General features: G+C 36.6%; 1 protein-coding gene across 4 annotated transcripts in view; it reads right to left on the bottom strand.

Moving 5' to 3' along the window:
• Positions 1–6,404: 6,404 nt before the first annotated feature.
• Positions 6,405–21,432, bottom strand: part of Rc3h2 (ring finger and CCCH-type domains 2) — a 60,629-nt gene continuing 45,601 nt past the window's right edge. For 3 of the 4 annotated variants that reach the window (XM_085834962.1, XM_085834961.1, XM_085834963.1), the window contains 9 exons: positions 20,680–20,847; positions 17,635–17,781; positions 17,084–17,297; positions 16,625–16,709; positions 16,120–16,201; positions 15,899–16,033; positions 15,655–15,762; positions 15,408–15,556; positions 6,405–14,208 (listed from right to left, as the gene is read on the bottom strand). In XM_085834962.1, the coding sequence (XP_085691088.1) occupies positions 14,013–14,208; positions 15,408–15,556; positions 15,655–15,762; positions 15,899–16,033; positions 16,120–16,201; positions 16,625–16,709; positions 17,084–17,297; positions 17,635–17,781; positions 20,680–20,847 (1,284 nt within the window). In that variant the 3' untranslated portion in view covers positions 6,405–14,012. The remainder of the gene's footprint in view (positions 14,209–15,407; positions 15,557–15,654; positions 15,763–15,898; positions 16,034–16,119; positions 16,202–16,624; positions 16,710–17,083; positions 17,298–17,634; positions 17,782–20,679; positions 20,848–21,432) is intronic. The other variant, XM_085834964.1, reaches the window with a different exon arrangement.

Genomic DNA, 21,432 nt, shown 5'->3' with positions numbered 1-21,432 from the left:
TCAGCATTTTAGTACTATAATGCTCTTCCAGAGGACCTGGGTTCCGTGCCCTGGTGCAAGCCCACAGGAGAAAGCAAATGAGTAGCCAATGAATGGGTTAGCCTGACCCCAGCACGTAGCAAGCCTACTTTTCACTGCTGCTTTTGTCTTACTACCCAGATCACACTCTTAATAATTAACTTATCAAAGTTACAGGGATTGGGGTGGTGGTAGGGAATCAGAGAACACCAGTCAAATGATGCTCTAATCTGTAATCTTCCTTCAAGCTTATAGACATCAGAATGGTGAGCATGATGACCTATGGACAGCATTCAGACCATTATTATTTCAAGAATGCCCACGGTGGTACCCACATAGCTATGATTAAAATTAGATGCCCCAGAAGTCACATATAATAAGCCTTTACATCTGTGACCCCTGACAAAGGGTTTCTACTGCTGTGATGAAACTCTATGACCAAAAAGCAACTTAGAGAGGAATGGGTTTATTCAGCTTACAAATCTATATCACTGTTCATCACTAAGGAAGTTATGACAGGAACTAAAGCAGGGCAGGAATCTGGCGGCAAGAGCTGATGCAGAGGCCATGGAGGAATGCTGCTTACTGACTTGCTCCCCATGGCTTGCTCAGTCTGCTTTCTTATAGAACCCAGGACCACCAGCCCAGGGTTGGCACCACCCAAAATGGGCTATGCCTTCCCCCATTGATCAATAATGAAGAAAATGAATTATAGCTGGATCTCATGGAGGTATTTCCTCAACTGAGGTTCCTTCCTCACTGATGACTTTAGCTTGTGTTGAAGTTAACACACAAAACCAGGTAGTACAGTGGAATTTTCAATAAAAGCCTTTTATCATCCAACTTGCTGGCTTGTTACTAATAATGGCTTTACTATCACTTTATCTATTGAACTATTGGCTTTACTATGTGGCACAAGACCTGTTACAGTTTGCAGATCATTTGACTTCAAAATAAAGAAATTATTCTTGTCAGTGCAAAAATCCAGCTCTCACTTCAAAGGGAATAAGAAGAGACTTTATTCCTGAGCCAAGCATGAGTGACCATGATCCAGAATTCAGGTTGTCGCAAAGACCATGTTCAACAGTTTCATGAAGAAATAGTTACAGAATAAAGAAAACCATTAAGGAAGGCACTTTTCAAATATTTGGGGTGTAATTCAGGTTGGCAGGAAAATCTCTGCTATAGGCATCCAATGATACTCGTTGCTTTTCGATTGGTGGATTTTAGGGCTCTGTAAATATAATTCAAATAGCTTTGCATGACAGTCACAGGATGTGAGGTCAGACAAGAGGATAGTGAATGGTTATTAAGGGTACTAAGTATAGGCCATAAAATTATTTGGTTATGGATCTACAACATTCCAACTCTCTACACTCATAACAACCTAACTAATCAAGTAACCTTATAGAACATTTAAACATGAAAGTTTTGTTTTGTTTTGTTTGTGGAAAAAAATTCCTGGCATGGCAGAAGCCAGAAATCATTGACCTATATGAGGAATTCAACAATATGAGTTGCTGGTCTAAATTAAAAAAGGGAACCATGTGAAAAAGAACTGGACAGTCTAAATAAGCAAAGAACCTCAAAGCTGGTGGCCTGTAAGACAATAGGGACTTGCGCCATATATAGAAAGGAGCAAAATGAGTGGGGAGGTGAATTCTTCTCTAGAGACTTCAGAAAGGAATGGACATTGCTTTTGGATTGGTGGGTGCTAGGGCTCTGTAAATATATTTCAAACAGCTTCACATACAGACACCTTCATTTCAGTCCAAGACTTTTGGCCTGCAGAAACTGTGAAATAACAAATTTGCATTGACTGGGCATGGTGGCACATGCCTTTAGTCTCGGCCTTTAGTCAGGAGGCAATGGCAGTTCAATCTCTGAGTTAGTTCGAGGCCAGGCTGGTCTACAGAATAAGTTCCAGGACACCCAGGTGTACATAGAGAACGCCTGTCTCAAAACAAACAAGTAAACAAACAAAATAGTAAACAAATTTGTATTAAGTTAATACAATGCAGTCATTTGTTGTAACAAAGAAAAATACTGTACAAATGAGCCCAGAAAAAAAAAACCCTACACACAGGTATGCACATAAATTCATACAGACAAACACGTGTAAGTTAAGTATTTTTTCAAATGTTTATAAAAGGTAGAAAGTGACTGTGGAATACACCAGTTTGGATCTCTGGCCTTCTGTGCATGCACACGTATGTCTACATGCACCAACATGCATGCATGAACAAATGAACATTCATGGAAAGCTATTTTTGTTTGGTGATTTGGTTTAGTTTTTCAAGGCAGGGTTTCTCTGTGTAGTGCTGGCTGTCCTGAAACTCAGTCTCAAAATCCCAGAGATCTGCCTGTCTCTGCCTCCAGAGCACTGGGAGTAAAGTTGTGCCCCACCACAGCCAGCTTACCAGGCTTTTGGAATGATTGGCCAACAAAGTTTCCATTGAACAGATAGTATCATGTGACATAAAAATTTATTATCCTTTTATGTATATTAGTAGAATATATTGTTAATATATTCTAGTTAGAAAAATAAGTCATACTTCTTTTGTGACTATGGAAGCACTTGCATTAGCAAGAGAAACACAAACCAGATTTACATATCTACATTTACTAAACAAATTTAGAAATGTGAAGTAACTGATTAAAAAAAAATCATGCATAAATTCTTAGATTCACTGAGGGGGTTTCAAGACTTGCTCTGCTCGAAAGGGTTTTTCCAGTGAAACAAGATTTATTCTTCTATCAAATTTCTTTGTACGTTTATAACAAGTCTTTCTCTGTCTCTTATTTTGTTACATAAATTGAGTCACTTTGACCAATGAAGGACTCTGTGCATGTATGATGGAGATCTTATCAAGTCTATATTGCCTGGTGACTCATAGCCTTCTTAGTTTGTGTACATACCCTATGTATGATATGTGCTCTGAAATCCCCTAACAACATGTGCACCAGAGTATGTCCTGCTTTCAGTAATACAAGACTGTATTAAAGGTCTACCTATAGTTGAATGACAGTAAGCAGTATGAGGTATGTTTGAAATATAAACTCTTCTTGATATACTTTTCTATATTTAATATATATAAATATCTTCTTTTAAAAAAAGAAATATAAGCTCTAGCCATCTGTGTTCCCTGCCCCCATCACACACACGCATGCTTCTCTCCCTGATCTTTTTTCCCCTTCTTTTTATTTGGGGAGGATGTTCCATTAGTTATAACTGAATGTCTTTTTTAATTGGAATCCAGAATAAACAACCTTAAAATGGTATCTTCGGTATGGGTTTTAACTTTAATACTACTTTCACTAAAAATACAAATAACCCCCACTCTTAGAAATGTAAGGAGAAAATCTGTTTTTAAGAACATTTCTGGGGCTGTGATGGCTTAGCTGTTAAGAGTACTTTCTGCTCTTGCAGAGGATCTGGGTTCAGAGATCTCCTTGAGCACCTGGCACATACAAGCTACACACACATGAACTCAGGCTAACACTTAAACATATAAAATAAAACCCTTAATTTTTTTAATAAGAAAGCTTGTGTTTTCCTTATTTTTGTATATGCCGACTATAACAGAGCTCCATTAAATTTTAAGAGACTTGGGGCTGGAGAGATGACTTAGTCGTTAAGACCACATACTGCTCTTGCACAGGACCAGAATTCAGTTTTCAGCATCCACATCAGGCAGTTCATAACTGCTCGTAAGACCAGCTCCAGGAGACCTGACACGTTTCACAGATGCCTGTTTTCATATTATAACAGGGCCCCAGACCTTAGGACAACTGACTTAATACAGTTACATTGTGGAAGTACCATTTAGGCTGTAAAACTCAACACACAGACAGCCTCACTTGCCAAAACTAAAACAAAGGCCTAATCCATCAAAGTCAAGAGTTATGGGAAGTCTCTAATGTACTAACCTTTCTTTTTGCCTTCTGTAGTTTCACTTCTGGATAACTGTTCTTGTTTAGTGAAGAGCATGTTTTTGTGTTTAAAAGCTTATCTTGAGAAAGGTTCAGAGCTATGCTGGGATTCCAAACATCCAGTGTAGTCACTGGCCAGCTAATGAAGACCTACTGGCTTAAACCCACGTCCAAGCAGTCTTCCCTGGTGAATAACCCACAATAATATGCACACCCACAGAGAGAAATATACACGGATCTTTAAAATCTTTAAGAGACCCTATAGGAGAATATAAAATCCTTAATCTGACAACTAAACAGATCTCATAGGGGCGTGCAGTGACTGGACTGACAATCAGGGAACCTGTATGGGTCTAACCTCGGTCCTCTGCATATATGTTATGATTGTGTAACTTGGTGCCCTTGTTGGACTCCTAACAGTGGGAAGTAGGGACTGTCTCTGACTCTTTTGCCTGTTTTGGGGACACTTGTCCTACTACTGGGTTGCCTCATTCAGTTATGGACGTACCTAGTCTTATTGCCACACTTGATTGGTATCCTTGGGAGACCTGCCCTTTTCTGAAGGTAATCAGGAAGAATGGATCTGGAGGAGAGAGGAGGTGTGGGGAGGGGCTGGGAAGGGAAGAGGGCAGGGAAACTGCAATCAGAATGGTGTGTGTGTGTGTGTGTGTGTGTGTGTGTGTGTGTGTGTGTGTGTATGAATGCATATATATAAATATATGAATGAATGGGAGAATTCCAAAAGTTAAAAAAGTAAAAAAAGTCTTATTCTGTTAATATGCTCAATTAGATTTTCAAATTCAAAACCAATCCTGCATTTCTGAAATAAGCCACGTTTGGACTTGATGTGTTACATTTTATGTTTATATACAAAAATCCTTATGTATATGACATATTAAGGAATTTTTGTATCTGTAATCACAAAGACTTTTTAGTAATGTCATTGTCTGGTTTTATCATCACGTTTACTTTGGTATCCGGGTTTGTTGACACAAACCTAGGTATATCTGGGAAGAAGGAATCTATGTTGTGAAAATGATTCCATGAGATTGGCCTGGTAGACCCTTCTGGGTGGCATGCCTCTAAGCAGGTAATCCTATGGTGTAGAAGCAAAAAGCAAATCAGTGAGAAAGCCAGTAAGCCTCCATGGTCTCTGCTTCAGTTCCTACTTCCAGGTTCCTGCCTTGAGTTCCTGTCCTAATTTGCTTCAGTGATGTAATGACCTGAGAGTTGTGAGATAAACCCTCTCCTCCCTAAGCTGCATTTCGTCATGGTGTTTCATCACAGAAATAGGAACCAAAAGACATCTGGTTTAATAAAACTAGTTGGAAGTTAACTCCTCCCCTTAAGATCTTTTGTAAAATTGGCATTATTTCTAAGTATTTAATAGAATTTACTTAAGAAACCATCTGGGTCTGGCATTTTCTTTGTAGAAATATTTTCTGTAATTAACACAATTTCCTTAGTAGGTGCAGAGCCATGATAGGTAGTTTGTAAGTTATTTGGCTGACAAACTTACTGCCTCTCAGGTACCAATTTAGTCTTCAATCTAGACTCCTAGATAACAGTCACAATTCTTCAAAGATTTCCCCTGCTCTACAGTGACACCACAGAATTTTCTCAGTAAGAAGACACTAGAGGAACACCTTAGGACAGGCTTTCCTGTAGCCACATAGCAGGTCAGTGATGTTGACATGAGGGTACTTTTGCTTGCTCTATGTTGTTGGGCTTTTTTTGTTTTGTTTTGCCACTTAGATGAGCCAATCTCATCCAATCTCCTCCCATGAGTTGTCTTACAGAGGGCCACCTGGCAAGGAACTGACAGACTGGTCTCCAACTAACAGCCAGCAAGTCTGAGGCCTTTATTCCAAAGTTCTTAAGGAAGAAAATGCTACCATCATGGGAGTGAACTTGGAAGCTTATCTTTCCCCACTGGAGCAGTGAGATGATGGCAGTGACAATTAACTTCTGGATTGCTTTCAGAAGAGACTCAGAGGACCACTTTAAGTCACATCCAACTCCCCGACCTACAGAATCTGAGAGAGTGCTACTGTGCTATTGTTTGGGTGGTAATTTGTCATGTATCCATTTTCACCCACTCAATTTTCTAAAATTTTAAACTGTGTGTGTGTGTGTAGGTGTTTTGCCTACATGTATGTCTGTGCACTATGAGTGCCTCCTGCCTGTGGGGGCCAGAAGACATCAGATCCCTTGGGACTGGAGTTAAGATAGTTGTGAGCTGTCATGTGGGGGCTGGAAAATTAAACCCAGGTCTTCTGGGAAAGCAACCTGTTCTCTACCCACTGAAAAATCTCACCATTCCTGACAAATTGAATTTCTAAGGAATTCATCTAAGTTGAGCTTCAGGGTATAAATCATGATCTTCAGAGTAGATAAGAATACCAGTATATTTCTCAATATCTCAGAAATAAAACTATATCCACACAAAAGCATTTACATAAATGTCCATAGCAGCTTTATTTGTAGTAGTGAAAAAATTGAAACAACTTAAATGCCTTTTAATGGATGATGGGTAAACAAACCACGGTTTATCTATACCATGGTATACTATTCAGCAAATAAAAAGAAACAAACTATTAATACATGCAACAACTTGGATGGAGTTCAAGGTACTTGTGCTGAACTAAAAAAAAAAAAAAGCCAATTTCAAAAGATTACATATGGTATAATTTCATTTATTAGAACACTGTCACCGTGACAAAATTACAAAGATGGAGAACAGGGTTTAGAGTATGGGAAGAAAAACAACATGAATCTAAAGGGCTAAAAGAATGAATGAGAGAAAACAATTCTGTCATCTTAGCAATGGCCTTTCCACAAACTCACACTTGAGAAAATTGCACAAGAATCACCTATACACCCCTCTGAATGGGTAGGCATACACAGGTGAATACATACAAAACTGAGGAGGTGTAAATAAGGTCTATGGATTGCATATATCAGTTTCCTGGTTCTGATACTGTACTAGTTACGTAGGATACTACCATGGGACAAACTATGTAAAGGGTACATGGTAATGTCTGTACTTTCTGTGACTTCCTCTGAATCTGTAACTATTTAAAAATACAGTTTTAAAAAATATTTCTATTGATCTCCATTCTCTTGGGCTTAGGTATCTATTTTAAACTACACCTTTCCTTACTTTACATATGATCCTCACTGAGGTTGGGTTTTGAGAAAAGACTTGAAGACCTGGTCATATGAGCATCTGAGCTACTCTGTTAAGCATATAATTCCGTCTATTCATTTGTTTATTGACAAAATTTCTCTGGGAAGTTCTGGCTGTCCTGGACTAACTTTGTAGACCAGGCTGGCCTTGAACTCAGAGATCCACCTGTCTCTGCCTCCCAAGTGCTGGGACTAAAGGTGTGCATCACCATTGTCCTACTGAAGCATATAATTATTTCAACAAGTATTAACCATAAATCTCCCTGAAATTTCATTTCCTTCATGACACTTCCTTTCTTGCTGGGTACAAGGGTATAAACCTATGACCTCAGCACTCAGGGAACTATAAGTTTGAGGACAACCTGAGCGACACAAGATCCTACCTACCCTTGTAGTAACTCCCATTCTCTGCCTGGATCATTTATTTCTTCATGGCTTTTCTTCCTTTTTCCTATACTCTGAAGTCACTCTGTGGCTTATTCAAGACTGCATGTAACAATTATATCTGTCCTTAGTTTGTAATTTTTAAACAAGTTTTAATTCCTAATAATATATAGATGTCTCATCTTTTTTTTTTTTTTTTTTTTTGCATAGGAAATTTGTCGGTTGTTCTCCCTTATCCCCAGTCTTGAAGCTCATCTCTTCCTCTACCCCTGCTTGGTCATGTAGTCAACACTTTTTACCTACAGTGTTGACCTGGTCACCTTGCTGGCCTATCTCTAGCTACATTTTACATCACTGCCAAAGTATCCTTTCTAAAACCTTAAATCATTCAGATTATGTAACTTCCATGGCTTTCAATGTCCATCTACCTCTTCTAGCAGTGAAAACTTAGGAAAATTCTCAAAAGTATCTGTATCCCTTTTCTTGTCTGGAAATGGTGACAACGATCTACAGTATAACACTTAGAATTCTGGAACTGGCTGTTTATTAGTCAGTGCAGCCCCATCTCCTCATCACTTTCTACTTAACTGAAAATGGATCCAACTACCCTCGCCATTGCCTTTTTGAGAGACAGAAAGACAGCAGAACTCTGACTCTATTAGTTTCTGATTGTAAGATTTTGGCAAATTATATAACATCTCAAATATAAAACAATGAAAATACAAAACAGGTGTAAAGATCAAGTGGGTCAGGAAGGTAATCTGCTACTGGTAAAAGGTTGTGCAAGATTTAAAGTCTAGCCAGAGGGTCTCTCACAGAAGCACCTCCTCTTGCTCAACATAACAACTGGCCCCTTTGTATGTAGCTATCAGAGCTAGTCAATCTGGTCTTTCCCATTTCTACACTATGAGCATCCAGGGAAAGGGCTCATTTCATTAACCTAGTCTTAAAAGACCAGGAGAGATGGGGGCTTAGGACACATCAGCTGGGTGAATAAAGGTACTCTGGGGTCATTAAAAATGGTGCTTTGATTTAGGTTATCTTTAAATTTTTTTCTGAAGCCTACAGAATGACTTGGTCCTATTTATGCATTTCTCTTTATCTGTCCCAAAGACTGTAAGTTCAGTATTATCTATTTTACACCATCCCCCATTTAGAAAGTGCTCTCTATTGAATGAAATGTCAGACAGAATTAAGAAATATTTCAACTTCTTTGGGTCTATTTACTTCCCAATGATATACCAATGAAGTAGGTGACCAATTAAGTCCCTACTTTAGTAGTGTCTTTCTAGTCTTATTAAGATATATCAAGAAAACCAGGACAACTAAAACATACCATAAACTTAACATTGACACTAAGAAAACAACTTTTAAGGTGGACAAATAATTTTATTTTGTGCATGCAAATACATGTCAAGTACTGCAAACTTTTTCCATCAATTTTCTCTCAAACACTGAAAATCATGATGCTCTATTTTGTGAACAGCCAAAGCTAATATCTCTTCACTTCAGTGCTACAGCAAAAACACACAGAATTCACTCTTTGCTATTCACTATCATCACAACCCTCATTGTTCCATCTCTGCCCTCCCCCCATATACAGGCCTTATAAGTCCTAGCCTTCCCCCATTTAATCCTATTCCTATAGCACAAAGGGAAACATTACAATTTGGAAATTCAAATTGAAATAAATGGAATAGAATTTATTCCCATATATATTCCCCATTTCATTGTACAGAATTATTTTATAGTTTTAAATAGAAGCTGAGTATATGCCTTAAAAATGAGCATTAAATCCATCTTAGAGATGGTGCCTGCTTTTTACATGATGGGTGTACACCATCTTTAATTTCATTTACATTTCAATCGAACAATAGATTTGCAAAGAAAATGTCTAATACAGACGTAAAAATATTCACACTAAGCTTCACAATCGGTTGTACAATTGACAAACAGGCCTCTTTTCCCAAACTTTCCAGCTAAGCAAATTTATAAAATGTAATCAATGCAACAAGAAAAACATTTCTCTTTCACTTCCAGGGAAAAGAATATGCAATAAACAGTATAAATGCAGACGGCAGTTGCTGCAAGCTAACCACGATACTCCCAAGTGGCTGTACAGTGGGTATGTGCAGTACAAATAAAAGCCACATGTGTTGTATCACAACTACAGTATAATTGTTTGCCCAGCTAAGAGAATGCATGCACTTCCATGCCTTGGGTTATAAAGTGAGGCCTAATTTTTGACAGGTTGATGGAATATGTGCAAATGACCTTGGCTCTTGGCAGTACTAAGTGCAGCCAGTGTCTGTTTTCCACTGGTTTGGGGGATATTTTTAAATTTTTATGTAAGAGAAAAAAAAATAATTGCCAGTTTCAGACTTGGGGGAATAACTCCCCTTAGAGTAAAAATAAGTCTCCACTCAAATGTGGGGTGTTCTGATCTGTGGTTTGACTCCTTGTACTCCCTTGCCAGCAAAGGGATACAAAGAAATAGCTAGTGTAAAGGAGTTACTAGCAAACTTAATCTCTAGAAAACGGGATACTCCTTGAGCATGTTCATTTGTGTTCTGCTTGCAGAAGGGGCCCTTCAGTAGAAGGAGTTAACAGTAAGTGATCCCATTGGTACTCTTTATTCACTAAAACAAAAGAACAGTTCTAAGACACTAATATATAGCTGCAATGCAACTTTTCTCTTTAATGATTAATTATCAATATTGGTGACAGTCTGCTTAGAAAATAACTCAAAGATGCAAGGGAAGAAATACTCAGATTTACAACTGACATACCGAATCTGAATGTTACAAGTTCTATCCCTGGCTAAAAAGACAACATGGGCTTTAACACATCTAAAATGCAAAAATAGGGTAGATGGTTTTTAAACAATTTTTTTCAAATAGTTAAATGATCCCACTCAAAGGTCCTACAAATCACTGCATTCTGTAATCTTCTGTATATAAAATAAGGATGTGCTTTGTAAACTTAGCATCAACTTGAAATCTGGGTCAAAGTGACTAGGATCCATACCAATGGGACATTTTAGTTTTTAAATGAAGTTTCATTGAATTCTCTTACTAGAGTAAGTAGCTATGAAAGCAGAATCAGTGCCACTGGCCTTAAGAGATACCTTTTCTTGAAAACTACAATGTACAATGTCCCTACACACTCTGACTCATTGCATGGCACTGAAATAAGTCATAGTGGCAAAAGCAAAGCAATCTCATTTGTGTAGGTACCAACTAGAAGAAATATACACAGAACTCTTAGAATTCATAAAATAAAAGAAGCCCACACAAAACTACTGATATATTCACAGCATCTGAATGCAACACACAGACTAGGAATTGGGACTCAGAAAACTGACAGGGAAAAAATATAAGGAAACCTACACCATTTCCCTGCTTTTTTTCAGACTTCATACTACTGATTCCTGATTAGACCCATAGGCTTTACAAGCATTTTAGATACCAACATTACAAAGTTTCTCTTCTATTGCTTTGTAGCCTCTGATTCCAAATGTGTTCGTCATGTCATCTTGGTAAAGGGTCAAAGTGATGATTGCCCCAATTTAAAAAAACACATTCTAGATCTGTTTGTACTATTTTCCTCTGTGACATCAGGAGGTACCATTTTGAAGAAAGGTCAGAGGAACTGTTCTTTCTTCTTAAGTGGCAGAGATCCAATAGCCATATTTCAAATTATACCCACTAAAACAGACAGTAAGCTGTCACCACATAAAAGATGCAATACAGAATAATGTGAACACAGAAACAATTCCTATGTTGTTAGTGAGAAAGAGTAAACATTTAAGAATTAGAAGTTATTGTTTTATGGGATCATCTGCTGCAAGACAAGCACTATTTTCCTATAAATGTTTGAGACACACCAATAAGGTTGGCAGGTGTACACATACACTGATGAAATGCAATTTACTGAACAAGTAGGCAAACACCTAAGCATCCCAACCCCTCCAGAAGAGCACAACCACGTTTCAAAATTTCAACTTTAAAATTAAAAAGATAAGGTTAAATACACAAGATCAATTTATGTAGTATATAATCACCCTCAGAAAGTGCTGAAGATGTTCGTGTAGTTCTGTTGCACAGAGGGTTCTTTCCCTGAGGGCACATAAGGAGCTCTCAACTGTTAATAGGTCTCTATTTTGTAACAAAATAGCAATTTTAAAATCTTAAAAAAAAATACATTACCTTCAACATGGAAGATCTCACTATTAAATATCCATGAAATAGACAGACTGGTTTACATAACCTTTTTGGAATTACAAACAGAAAGAAAGGAAAAGAAGAGAAGAGAAGAGAAGAGAAGAGAAGAGAAGAGAAGAGAAGAGAAGAGAAGAAGAGAAGAGAGAAAAGAAAGAAAAGAAAAATACATTGGAAGCATTTCAAATGTAATAAGCTCATATTTATAGAAAGGTTCTGATATAAATTATATAACAATCATGTTCCTGTAATATCCTAGGCTAATTTATAATGTCAGAAATAAGTTAATGTAACATGGTTTAAAACTCTTGTTCCTCTTCATTTCAGGTTACAGAGTAAAATAAATAAAATGTCTTTGTAGGGATGGGGAGCACTGGCCATGGCAAAAAGGTACAGTACTAACCAAACAAAACTAAGTCAAGGCTACTGTGCTGTTATGTTATAAACAAACATCTTCATACACTTGAGTATTAAATAAATGTGTAAGATCTTCCATACTGACACCAGAATATCAAAACTACCCCTTTGTTTCTCAGGTATTATTTACAACGTATCAGTCACCTTATGAGCATGTTCATTAAGACAGGTATCAAACACCAGTATTTACTCATTCCAATCATGAAATTTCAGGGAAATGTTAACCCTCCCACCCCTGGAAATGTGCACAAAACTTTTATCAAAATCTTCTCTGATACAATGCTGTGGTTTTTGTAAAATAACTAAATAGCTCAGACGACCAATAACATGATCCTGTTTAAGCATTTTGCTAGCAGGAGAAGCCCTTACATACAGTACACCTGGTGAAAGATCAGCTTGGCTTAAAATATTCCAGTACAATTTTCAGAGTAAACAACTTCACAGAAGTTAATTAAAAAATAATAAAAGTCAAACTAATCTTAAAGAAATGGAAGAAAAACAAAAAGACAAACTATTAGATTACTACCAGAAAGGCATGCCCTGCTTTTGTTTTTAAATATTGACTGAAATTTAAGCTTCAATAAACTACTACCCACAAATCTGGGGCAGGGCTGGTTGAACATACTGCATACTTTCAGATGCCAAGTGAAAATTTCAGTCACATTATGGCAGGGCAGAAATTATTCATGTTTTTAAGTATGGGTAATGTTAGCCAATGTTTCTACTACTACATGGTTCAAAGTCTTATCAACCTAACAGTCAGAAAACAAGAAAATTAAACCCAACATGAAGTAACAATAAACAATATCTAACTAAATAATGCAATGAACACCCAAATTAATTTCATTAAATTAAAGACCCAGCAATACCATCTTGTTAGTCAGTGCAAACGCTACATACAGGGTTTTCTCAAGAAAGCTGAAAGCACCTGATTCTTTTGCCAAGTCATCAGATTCAATAATGTACAGGCTTAAATCTGCATTTTAAAAAATTGCCATTACATTAGTGCATAATTTATCAAAATTGTAAAAACGATTCTGCATAACTTAGGAGAATTTAATATCTAGTACATCAGCTGAAAGACTTAGGCACTTGGTTATATTTTTAATTAATTACTTCAACAAGTAGCCTGTGTATAAATATTAACAAAGCAGAAACTATTCTTGAAAAATGGAAAATTAAAAAATTAAATGCTACAGATAAAAGCACTGCACTACACTTCTACATATAATGCAGTAAAGAAAGCTATTATAACCCTGTAAAACTCTATGGTAAGAACATCTAACTCCACTCTCAAAAAAAAAAAAAAAAAAAAAGACAGAAAAGAAAAGGAAAAACAAAACAAAAAAAGAAAGAAAAATCCATGCAAAGTCCAATGAAAAAGATAAATAAAGCAGCTGGAATGAGATGGAAATTTCTCTCAGTGAAACATAAAATAGAAATAAGTTAATTAACTCTACTTTCACTAGATGTATCATTGTAGGATCCTGCTAGTTTAATAACTGAGTTGTTAATTTACTGTAGAAGCCATTTAAAATAGGAAATGGCTCAGTTACTGCACCGGATTGCTACAAACTCATAAAAAGCTGCTTGAAGCTTAAGTTAAATGTTGTCCAAATTCCAACAATTTCTGGAAAGTGAACATTACCCTAGTAAAGTAAATTTTCTTTTTTTTTCATAATGCTAATGCAAGAGGGCTTGAAGTATCAAAGAGTCCACAGGAAATGGATGCCCCCAGTAATATCTTTTTTTTTAAAAAAAATATACATTATATAATATATATTATATATATAAAAAGCTAGTGTAAATGCTTCCATGGTGTGGTCACAGATTTGAAAGCTGAGCCTCCTTTCAGCTGTTAACCATCTTCCCATTTGCAATAGGTTTTAAAAAGTCGTTTTTATCTTCAGACATAACGTGAGTTTTCAGAATGAGGTTGCCAACACTGACAGATGTGGTGATGGGGAGGCAGCTTGCACTGCTAATAGACACTGGACGTGGCTGGCTAAAGCAAGATGTTACCGGCAGAATTGGTTTTTGCTCCTCCCTGAGAGAAAATGACAGTGAAAGCAAATTAACTTATGTACAATTTAAGAGTTATCACATTTGCTCTCTGAAAGCTACTTCAAACTCTAAGCCCACAGAAAAAGCCTATCTTCTTTATTAAAAAATGTAGTAAATAGGGGCTAAAGAGAAGGCTCAGAAGTTAAAGCACAACTGCTATTCCAGAGGACCTGGGGGTTCAACAGCCAAAACCACACAGCAGTCTGTAACCCGAATCTCAGATGAAGCAATGTCCTTCCGGGCCTCTTTGGGCACAAGGCTTGCACATGCATAGCCATATATGCAGTCAAAACACCCATACACATAAAAGCTAATAAATAAAAATTAAATAATTTTTAAAGTATTACAAGTCACTAAAAAGGTCATATTTTCAAAATTTAAAAATTAAACTTGATAATTTGTGTCATCTAATCAGTATTTTTAAGACCAGGACCAAATATTTGGCAAAAATTATACAAAATAGAAATATAATAACCAAGAACATCATAACAAGATTTTTTAAAACAAGAAACATTTCAGCACGGGTTTTTGTTTGCTTTACTTTTAAGGTTTTTTAAAATAAGATTTATTTTATGTATACAGTATTTTGCTTTCGTGTAGTGTATGTGCACCACATGTGTACAATGCCCTTGGAGGTTGCAAGAGGGGGTTGAATCTCTTGAAACAAGAGTTATGGATGGACATAAGCCACCATGTGGATGCTTAGGCTCAGGAACCAAACCTGAGCCTTCTACAAAAGACAAGTGCGCTTAACTGCTGAGTCACCTCTCCAGCCCCTTGTGGTTTGTTTTTTAGACTCTGTGGTTTGTCTTGCTCTGGAGTCCATGACAACTTAGAGAATGTAAAGAGCAGATTCTGCCTGTGCTTCCCAAATATTGAAATAATCTAGGATTTATTTTTCCATCCTATGATCTTCAAGTTTGGTCAAATTGAAGAACTATAACCTGATGTTAGGGACAAGAGAACTTTCATCCCCAAATTGAGTTTTGGTTTTAAAATAAACTGCTTTACTAGTTCAAATTTCTCTAAAAACACAGACTGACCAAATCATTACTTTATTATACAAGGTTTCCCCATAAATAGAAAAAGGCAAAAAAAAAAAAAAAAAATCTACCAGCACATCTACCTCTACGTATTGATCGCCTCTACCCTCTGATTATGAAGGGTCTGTCTAACACTCACAGAATCACATGGTCTTCACCTAAGCTCTGTCTCTTCGGCTTTCCTGGGTCCTTCTGGTGCTGCTGGGCTGGATGACCATTTTCCACTGCTGTTCCGTTGAGCAACTGATCATTTTGAGAACTGATACCAAGTTGTATGTCCAAAATTTCCTGAGAAAATAAAATGTTAATCCTTCAATATGACAGCATTTTATGTATTTTAATTTACAAAAGAACAAAGCCACTACTTATCCAATTGAGGCACTTACTTCAATTTGTTCACTCTGGCCATCAGGTTCATCAGTATCAAGGGCTGAAAGCTCTAACTCAATATCCCTATCAGGCTTTGTATCTACAGTGTCTTCTGTGTAGTCATTCTATAAATAAAAAATATATATATTAATTTTATACCTGCAGAATCTCTTTTAAATTAAAATAAGAAGCCTAATGATATAGCTAAAGATTTAGTTCAGAAGTCTGAGAGTTTATTGCTGAGAGTTTCAGTTCCCTTACCTCTCCATTTCTTAGTTCAATTTCCTTGCTTAGAAGATTTAAAGTAAGGTGACGGCCTTCATCCAGGGAATTCCACTTTTGTTGCATGGCCAGAGCATTAGCTTCCCTCTGAAGAAGTAATGAGTTACTCTTGGCCTCCATGAAGAGAGAAGAAAACATAAGCTTAGCTCTCAATTATTATTTTACATTTTAAAAATCAAAGCTAAATATATAGAGCCTACCTGCTGAAGTTCAATGCTCAAAAGGTCTCCGGTACTAGAATGCTTTCTATGACCAGATAAATCAGTAACAATGAATCTGTCCCTTTAAAAAGAATTATATTTACTGTAGTTAAAGTGAGATATAAAGAAGCCAAAGCAATAATGACTCTATGTTCTTTGTAACTATCACTGAATGTGTTTTAGTCACTATTCCAAATGTAAAATTTGTTTCAGAAAGTTTTTTTTTTTTGTTTTTTTTTTGTTTTTTTTTTTGAGTCAGGGTTTCTCTGTGTAGCCCTGGCTGTCCTGGAATCACTCTGTAGACCAGGCTGGCCTCAAACTCAGAAATCCGCCTGCCTCTGCCTCCCAAGTGCTGGGATTAAAGGCGTGCACCACCACGCCCGGCATTCAGAAAGTTTTTACACAGCTCAAATTAACAAGGTTTAATCCATGGACAACCAGTAATAGTTTTTCTATTTTACAGTGCATGTAAGTTTGTGAGTAAAGGAAATGAGAGTATAGTTACCGTTCAATATAGTGTGCTGATGATGTCGCATCGTTGCCATATGAACTCCACCTTGAATCGACAGCATTGACATAAGGGACATAATCTGCATGGAACACAGAAAAACAGTTTAGAAAGGCAGAAAATAAGCCAGACAAGGTGGTACACATCTGCAATCCCAGCACTCAGGAGGCTAAGGCAGAAGCACTGCCACAGTTTGAGGCCAGCTGGGATATAGAGTGAGACCCTGTCTCAAAAAACTAAAAAAAAAAAAAAAACCAAAAAAAAAAAACCAAAAAATTTAAAAATCACAATATAAATATGTACTATTTAAAATGGCAATGCATTTTTTCCCACTAGCCAAAAGTTCTGCTTAAACCATTTCATTCTCATATTATTAAGTGGAATGTTTTCCACCTCAGAGGTTAGGAATCAGCAATACATGGTAAAAACCTCCTTGGTATTAGTAAGATGGCTTACCCGACACGCTGATGGGCTTGGTTGCACTTCCTTGGGAAGCAGTTGCCTGGACGGGATCTGTTGTATGGTAACCTGTTCGGGAGGATCGGGAAATTGCACCCCATTTTGAGATAATGGGTCCGTCACTAAAGGGAATAATTGGGTCTTCTTCTTTTGTCCTTCTCTGAGCTTCAAATAAATGCACTCTTCTCTTTACATCCCCACTGTCCAGGTCCTACACAGACCAAAAAATACCCATGAAAGAGCTGCTGAAGATTGCTGTAGCTAAAGATAAAGTATGTTCTCAAAACACATAATTAGGTTTTTCTGGTCAACTTTATACTAACTTTAGATCTCAATGGTATTTAACAACTATATTAAACTACCAAACTATGGTTAAATAATTTAAACATCTACATAAAATTAGTTTTGTTGAAATATTACCCTGATACTTACAGGTAAGTTATACATAGCCAGAATATGAAAGACTAAAGTATTCATTTAAAAACGTCAGATTCCAACATTACCTTCCCTACCTCCACCACCCCCTTCCCCAGTCAAGCAAATCATACCATCAATACAGCATTTGAATTAGCAATTACGTCTTTGGGCTCCGAATCAATGGCATTTATACAAGAGCCTATGGTGCCACAAGACCAGGGAGAATAATGGGAAAGATGGTCTTCCTCAAATTTTGTGCCACTCACACTCTCAGAGAACTGATTAAAAGAAGAAGGGGGGAGAAAGAAGGTAAATTAGTATGAAACCTAACTTTACAAGCTTGTAAACTAACTAATACTAAGTAACTATCGTACAGTTAAAGGATCATGTAGTTAATAATTAAACTCTTTCCCATAACTAAATAACAGTTGGGTATGTTGGCTCACTTCTGCAACAAACATCATTTGGTAGTCTAAGGCATGGAGTTCAAGGTCAACTGGGCTATATATTTGAGTTCCACTCCAGCCTGGCTGCACGAAGCAAAACTTCTCTCAAAATGAATGAAGTAAATAAAGAAATCAGCTCTAAGCAATAATATTCATATATAATAGAAAATATCACAGCTTTTTTCCCTTTGTCTCTAAGTTATTTATTCTATACCTTTTTTTCACTTTGGTCCTATTAAGTGATCTTTAATTTTTAAAACAAATTTAAATGTTATTTATTATGTATGTACATAAGTGTCATTCATAATGTGTGAATAGAAGCCAGAAGACAACCCGTAGGAGTTGGTTCTCTCCCTCTACCATGTGAGTCCCAGAAATCTGCTGCTGCAAGCACCCCTATTTCCTAAGATGTCTTACTAGCTTAGTTCTCTTACAAAATTCCTGACCAGTACTAATAAAATCAATTAACAATGACACACTAACATGGTGTAATATACTTGGGAAAAATGAGAAAAAATAAACACAAAACAGTTCATGTCTAAAAGTGATCTGTAATTCTCGAGAAAAGATCATGTAGCAAAAAAAGGAACATAATTAATAAATCATACAGTATTAAATAGTAAAAGGAATTTAATGGCAGCTCTGAAGCTAAGAAAGGAAAAGAACAGATGTGAAAGGAAATATAAGGCAATATAGTAATATTAACAGGACCCAAAAGTAAGAATCATTAAATCTAGTTTACTAATTATAGAGATAGGGAAACTGAGTAAAAGTCAAACATTTTGTCCTAATTAATGCAATTTGCCAATAGAAGAGCTGAATATCAGAGAAATACTTATTTCTTAAAGTATGCTGCATAAAACAGTGAAAATATATCATCCTATTAAATGATATCTCTATCAATCATTGCCATGCTGTTTACTTGATTTGAGGCAGTCTCAGTTTAGTGAGACGAATATGAATAAGTTAAAAATGCAGTGTTTTATGACACACTCATGAACACAAGTAGGAATCTAATCACGGTAGTTTCACTTACACATGCACATGCAGCACTAGGAAGGCTAATGCAGGAGAATTACCATGCATCTGAGGACATCCTGGGCTACTAGTAAAACACTGTCTTAACACACAAAATTAGGGCACTGGAGAAATGGCTGAGCAGTTACATGTGCTTGCTGTTGTTGCTATTCCAGAGTACCAGTTTGGTTTCTACCACAGGGGGGCAGCAAACAACCTTCTCTAACTCTGGGCAATGTGGGCATCAGTACATTTGGCATATATCCACGCCCCCTCCCCACCCTGCTCTCTCTCATTCACATGCACAAGCACAAACAGCACAAACACACAAATAATAGAAAGTAAAAGTAAATCATAAACAACCAAACCCAACAAATTAAATTAAAAACAAATATGTATGCATACTTAGGACTGTAACAAAACAACCCAGTGGCAAGAAATGAAATAAATCTGAACAAGTTGATAATTATGGAAATGATATGATAATTATGTGCAATTTATTGTGAGTCTACAATTTTGTATGTCTGAAGCTTTTCCTAATAAAAGGTATTTTACAAACTGGGTTTTTTTTTTTTTTTTTTTTTTTTTTTGGTTTTTTAGGGGGGTTTTTTTGTACTGGAAACACTAGGGGTCAGCAATAAATCAGAGAATGTGTGTGTGTTAAAAAATTTTTCTCCAGCCAGATGATGGTGGCACACACCTTTTAAGAATTCCTGTATTTGGGAGGCAGAGGCAGGCAGATCTAGGCCAGCCTGGTCTACAGATAGAGTTCCAGGACAGTCAGGGTTACACAGTGAAATGCTGTCTTAAAAATAAATAAAGGGTTTTTTTTTCTATAAATATATTGTATTTAGAGAAATGAAACACACACATAACATACATTAAAAGAGACAGGTAGAGGGCTGGTGAGATGGCTCAGTGGGTAAGAGCACCCGACTGCTCTTCTAAAGGTCTGGAGTTCAAATCCCAGCAACCACATGGTGGCTCACAACCATCCGTAATGAGGTCTGACTCCCTCTTCTGGAGTGTCTGAAGACAGCTACAGTGTACTTACATATAATAAATAAATAAATCTAAAAAAAAAAAAAAGAGAGACAGGTAGAATAGAAATCATTCTGTCATAGCTTTGTTTTCTTGTTTTGTTATAACAAGAATAATTAATAGGAATATAAATAGCAGAAGTAATACAGCAGGCGTTTCTCTACTTCTTATGAAACAGAAAAAAAATTAGAATTCAAATAGCAGCTTCTTATAAGCAGAAAGATCTTACTTAATTACATAACCTCCCTGAGTTATAACCTATAAGATATGGATAATACTCAGCCTCTAAGGTTTTGTAAGAATTAAATAAAATAGCATTTTTTTAAAGTAGTTACTAGGTATATGGTAAGTATAGATATGATTTTGAAGCACGCACCAATCAAGGGTTAGAGTGAAGCTCAGTGGTAGAGGATACTCAAGGCTCTTGGTTTGGACTTAGCCTAAAACCAAACCGCAAACATAACAACAGAAATAGGAAGTATTAAGTCTACTGCTGCAAAGCTTTTGAAATCCTGGTAGTGAACTCTTACCTTGAGACTCTCCTAACATTTACCCATAGTCTACACACTGTTTACCAAACTAAATTAAACTCCATATAAAACTATTCCAAAATATCCAAAATTGCCTTAGTTAAAGCTGTTTGACCATTAGGTTAAATAAAACCTTTCTTACATCCGATCGGAAGTCTACACTGAATAGAGGAGAAGGTGGTGTTGGTGACTGTGTGGCCACAGGAAGAGTTGAAGAGACAGGTGTTTTCTGGGTATGATACTGTGTCCACTGATCTGGCTTTCTTCTTAACTGTTCCTCACAACTGGTCTTCAAATGACCACAAGGTTCCTAAGAGGAATAAAAGAAAAATTGTTGGTCACCTGTAGAGTGGTAAATAAATTTAATGATGTTGTGAGAATAATGTAAACAAGTTTAATCTTGTTAGGACACACACACACAGGGGACAGGGGTCGGGGAGGAAAAATTGCCTTAGTATCTAGTGTTTTCTCCATATAGTCAACAAAAAAGGGTAACATATTCAGCTGATGTCAAGTCAAATGTGAGAACTATTTTTCTAGGTTAGAAATTGTGTGTGTGTGTGTGTGTGTATGTGTGTAAATGTGAAGCTACTGAAAAGAGGCCTTGTCTTAAAATTTCTATATCAGTTCCTAATTGAACATAACATTGAACATTGGTATGTATCAAGTCTAGATCTAGGAGCTTTATTGCTTTGGAATTTAATTCTCACAACAGCCTTATTAATAAGTACTATTCTTATTTCCATCAAACATGAAAAAACAAAAAACCCTGTGCCATGCAAAGGGCAAGTAACTTCTCTAAATCACACAGTAAGGGTCTGTCTGGTTTGATTCAAGACACAAGGATCTCAACTAACACATGATAGCAACAATTTTTTCCCTTGGTTTTTCGAGA

This window comes from Mus caroli, unplaced genomic scaffold, assembly GCF_978045245.1.
Source record: "Mus caroli unplaced genomic scaffold, Mus_caroli_1 scaffold_2, whole genome shotgun sequence".
Lineage (NCBI taxonomy): Eukaryota > Metazoa > Chordata > Mammalia > Rodentia > Muridae > Mus > Mus caroli.
The sequence above is the reverse complement of the archived record's forward strand: the minus strand, read 5'-3'. Positions and strand labels throughout refer to the sequence as shown.